A 5,039-nucleotide genomic window follows, 5' to 3' on the forward strand; every position below is an offset into this window, starting at 1 on the left:
TTAAAAGTAATTTCCCTGTGATTGTTCCATTGCCTATAAAAGCTTCTCCTTTGCAGGAATAGTCTGTGAGTAGCTAAATGTTTGGCTCTTACGCTCCTTGTGGATGTGGCACAGGCACCTCCTCTCTAAATGAGCCTGTGTTGACATCCTCCAAAGACCAAACATAGTTGCATTGAACTCATTTTCTTCAGAGGAACTCTTCTCGAGCTGTCTCTAACTTTTCAGTGTTTTAAGGTAAAAGGGATAAGGTATAGGGGTTCTCTAAGAGAATTTAACATTTTTTGTTTTTATTTCTTTGGTAGTTGAAGTACATTTACTCACCTATAAGCTTAATCAGAAGGAGTCTTATATCATACTCCGCCAGGCAATTTTAGATGTCTGTCATGTGTGATCATGATTCATTTTTGGCACCGAGTATTATTCTTTAAACTATCACCAGTGAGTGGTAGGACAGAGACTGACTAAATGTTTAAGTGATGTGTTTGGACCTCACATAAATCAACAGTCCATATTCCTGAGAGTTTTGCTGTAGCTAAATAGAGGAAAGCACATGTTAGTCTGAGCCTGCCAAACTGAAAAGAATCTATACTCCAGCAGCCAGGACTGTATGCACAATGTAAGCACCAGTTTACTTTCATCAAAACGTGATTACTTGATATTAAATTAATATCATTAATTTGAATTATTATTGGCTTTATATTTTTAATTTGTATATATGTTAGGGCTCTGCAGTTATATACAACTCTAAGCATAAGGAAAGTTATTCCTAGTTTTATGTCGGTACATATAAATATGAGCATGTAATGTAATGAAATGTAATAAAAATAAAATTTTAGGTAATATTTAGGTAACATAGTAAAAAAACCCTTTACAATAGATTTGTCCTTGAGTGATGTCAGAGATAAACACAGCGATACATTGCTGAAAGCAGGGAAAACAGAGTTTCTTCCATCACTACTGACAGTAGGGGAAAGACCTGAGCTCCATCCTGGTATGTGAAGAGGTGACTGGATGATGGCAAGGTAGAACGGGGGAGGGGGAAATGGTGGGGACCTGAGCAGAGTCAGGGAAGTGAAAAATTACAAAAAGCAGGGAAGGGCTGGTCCATGTATGTCTGGGTTTGCCAACTGGCACTTATCCAGCCTCAGGCCCCTACTCTCCTAGGAGACCCAGAGACAGGCACCCTATTTTGAGGTGGGCTGGAACAAACAGTAAATTCTTTGGGCAGCCTTGAGTTTTCTAAGGCAGCCATTTTAAGGGGCTCTAGGGTCTTCCTAGCGATGTGGCCTTGAGCTGTTAGAAATATGTTAGTATTTGTTCAAGTCTTTCTAGGCCAAGGTTGAGGCCTAGTGGAGAAGAGGGCTCAGAGGAGCCTGGCTAGAGTTTGGTCAAAGAGAAACCCTTTGCCAGTGATAGTTACAGAGTGGTAGTATGCCCTCACTTTCTTACGATAAGCAGTGACTGCTGTGTAGTAACCATTGTTAAGAGAGCTTGATTTTAAAACCTTAACTGAAAAAACATATGAAAAATTATGCTGTTTTGTTTCAGGGCCGAGATCTGGACTGTAAAATTCAGGAATATAAAGAAGCTGGAGAAACCTTTCCAGAAAGTCAGATAATAGAGTGGTTTATCCAGCTGTTGTTGGGAGTTGACTACATGCATGAAAGGTATGTTCATTTGTTACTGGGGATCAGAATTCCTTTTTAACAGTCATGCCTGAACTTGAAAAATGAATTTTGGAGGGTAGAATTAAAAGGAAGCACGTCCAAAAATAAGTGACTATAGTTAAACATCTAAATATGCTTTTGTGTGGGGAAACCTTTTGAATGATTATATCTTGAAGATTTACTTGAATAGCTTTTTGTTGTTCTAGAAATCAAGTTGGCCTTGAATACAAAACAGAAGCTTATATTAAACACAATCCCCTATATCTGATCATATCTCACATACCTTTAGCATGCTATGACTTTCTTACATCTTACAGCAGACTTGAGCTATAAATACCCTGGGATGCTAAAATGAATTGCGTGTTTGCCGTGGAGTGTCAGTGCACATTTAGGTATGTGTTCACTTCCCAAGGTGAGCTAACTGAGACAGAAGATATTCTTTGACCTCAGAGAGATAACTACTCAGACCCAAAGTCAGTTTTGACTTGAAATAGCTAATAAAGAAGGCCAAAGTATGTTTTATGAGTTTAATTGTCTATAATTTATATTTACAATCTCTGCCTCAAAAAAGTATTTTAAAACTTTCAATTATTTTTAGTACAGGTAAAAAGTAAGATGTTTTAGATGTTAAATGTTTTACAGACCCATAAAATGGTATGAACATGTTTGAAAAGAACATACATAGACAAATAAAGGTAGATTCTATGAGATGTCCATGTTAGTTTTCAATTTAGGAGTGGGCGGAACATGTGGAAACATCCTTTTTGAACAAAATTGGAAATTTATAGGGTACACCAAGGTCTGGCAATCCATGGATGTCAAATAGCTTAAATGTGTTATTTGTAGTATCTGATTTCATAAAAAGTAATTGGATTATTTCGTGCTTTGCCATGTGTCCTTTTTTTTTTTTTAGCTGAGCCATCCTGCCACCTGTTGGCAGCTCAGCTTGGGCTGGAAATCGAACCTCAGTTGCTCAGAGCTCACACTCTTGAGCGAGTTCTTAGCCAACTGAGCCACTCGGCCAGCCCACCATGTGTCTTTTGAAACACGTGCTCCGTGATACATATGGCCACCCACTTATTGACAATGATCTGTATTGACTTATTGACAGTTCATAACAACCTTTTGATTGATGTGAAACTATCCTAAGAGACCATGATAAAAGAATATCAAATAATCTTTTAATAAACCCAAAGCTGTTGAATGTAGGACATCTGTGTACATACAGTTTATATTGCTATTTCTTTCATTTTTTTTACTATTTCATGGCATATTTATTAGCTTACACATAAGGAAAACAACACATACAAAGATGCCAACTTTGGTGTTCTGTGTGCAAAAATAGAAAACTGAAGTCTGATTCATTTAANTTATTTCATGTCACTTCTTAAGATAAAAATGAGTTCTATTTTATTCCTATTCATGCACATTTGCCTCAGCAGGAAGAACACTTACTCTAAACGAATTTTTAAAAAATTAGCAAATCAACCCAGGAATGTTCATTTATGTTATTAGACATGATACTGCATGGCATTCTTTAGTAACTATTTAGAAACTAGATTTTCTTATTTTGCTTTTAAGAGCACTATATGGCCTGACATTTTCCCCACTAGTTATGCACTTCATTACAGTGAATTTTCAAAATTCTGAGGGAATATCTTCAAGTTCAACATGTATTTGTGTTCTCCTAAGTAATGTTACAGGCTTTAAAAATATGTCATTATAAAATTATTCTTATTCAAAATGTCATTATAAAATGATTCTTATTCAACCCTGACTTTTCCAAGTGCATATTTTGCCTTTGGAATTTTTCAGACTATTGGACAAAGTATTTCCATTCATGGGTGAAATATTAAGTATATGGCCCATTTGTATTATTATCAAGCAGCATTTTCTTAAAGTGTGGTCCATGGACCCCCTGGGCCAGAGCCATTTAGGATGCTTTTTTAAAAAAAAACAGATTCCTTGGTCTTCTCTAGATTTATAGAATCAGAGTCTTTGTTGATATGGCCCAGGAATATGCATTTTAAACAAGTAACTTGGATGATTCTTATGCACGCTAAAATTTGAGGTCCACTGAAAGGCTGCATTAGAAGCTGTTTTTAGAGGAGATGTCAAGTGTGAAGAAACAGCATTTTAAGATGTCAACCAAGTGAATGAATAAGGAGCAGCTTTTCCAGTTTAAAATGAAGAAGTAGGACAGAACAACTTTTCCAGCTCCTCAAGCCCTAAAATCCTGAGATGGTTTTGTCCCTCGTGAATGCTCTGAACATTGCAGTTTCATCGTATTCAGGCTTCCGAGAGGGCTGTACTTTGTCCTTTTAAACTGGTTGCAAGTGCTTCTATTGATGACTCAAAAAAAAAAAGAATTAATTTTTTAAAAATCCCTTTTAATGGCAATCAAATATAGAGCTTGGATACTGTATTTGAGTCGTTTTTCATTTCTTCAAGGTCTCGGCATTTCAAAGTCAATCTGATATTAGCTAACTAGGATGGGCTAGGGAGGAGATACCATTAATCTATCAAATGGGACGTTTTGGGTTACAGATTTTCAAAACTTCAGAAGTTAACATCAAGGTTTAGAAGCTAACATCAAAGCAAACACAAAACAAAGAGTTTTTCTTGGAGATAAACATGAAAAATGAAAATTGTAAGGGGAGTATAATAACTTCAGGATGAGACCCAGCTCTCTGATTAATTTAATCTTTTGGTATTCTAGTTCTTCTTAACACTAAGAACTAGTACATCCCTTCTTTTTATGGTTCTACCCAGAGAGCAAGGGAGAGTTTGTGTATCTCCTTTTGACATGATACTTTGAGCTACCATTAAAGAAGGGCCCTATTTTTTTTTCAATAGTCTATATATTATTTATTTAGTCACAGGAAATTGTGCACACATTTAATATCAATGTGGGAAACAGACAACAACTTCTTTTTTTATAATTTTTTTATTTTTTTTATTGGGGAATTGGGAGAGGGGAATAGTGTTGGGGAATCGGGGAAGAGGGACAGACAAGTTGCTGTCCTTTTGTTCTTTAGTGTAGTTGTGGAAGATGTCGCTTCACTGGCCCATGTTGGTATTATCATTGCGCTTTTCATGGCTGAGGCAGATTGGTCGCCGGCCACTGGACGGCCGCTCACGGCGGCTCTTGGCAGCTCACGCTGGTTGCCAGCCACTCATGGTAGCTTATGGCAGCCTACTGCAGCCCCACTGCAGCCTATGCCATCACCGGAGACTCATGGCAGCCCAGCTCCAGGTCGAGCTGTTGTTCACCATCTTAGCTGTAGAGGGCACAGCATCAATGGCCCTCATATGGGATTTGAACCCAGGTCCTGCTGCTCATAGCTGGCATCCCAAGCCAACTCTTAACCA

The 5,039-nt window shown here is 37.5% G+C and overlaps 1 protein-coding gene across 2 annotated transcripts in view; it reads left to right on the forward strand.

The window, feature by feature from the left end:
* NEK11 (NIMA related kinase 11) overlaps positions 1-5,039 on the forward strand; it is a 217,400-nt gene that overhangs the window by 80,584 nt on the left and 131,777 nt on the right. For both annotated transcript variants that reach the window (XM_019628930.1, XM_019628931.1), the window contains exon 4: positions 1,549-1,667. In XM_019628930.1, the coding sequence (XP_019484475.1) occupies positions 1,549-1,667 (119 nt within the window). The remainder of the gene's footprint in view (positions 1-1,548; positions 1,668-5,039) is intronic.

The sequence above is a fragment of the Hipposideros armiger genome, unplaced genomic scaffold (assembly GCF_001890085.2).
Source record: "Hipposideros armiger isolate ML-2016 unplaced genomic scaffold, ASM189008v1 scaffold_818, whole genome shotgun sequence".
Lineage (NCBI taxonomy): Eukaryota > Metazoa > Chordata > Mammalia > Chiroptera > Hipposideridae > Hipposideros > Hipposideros armiger.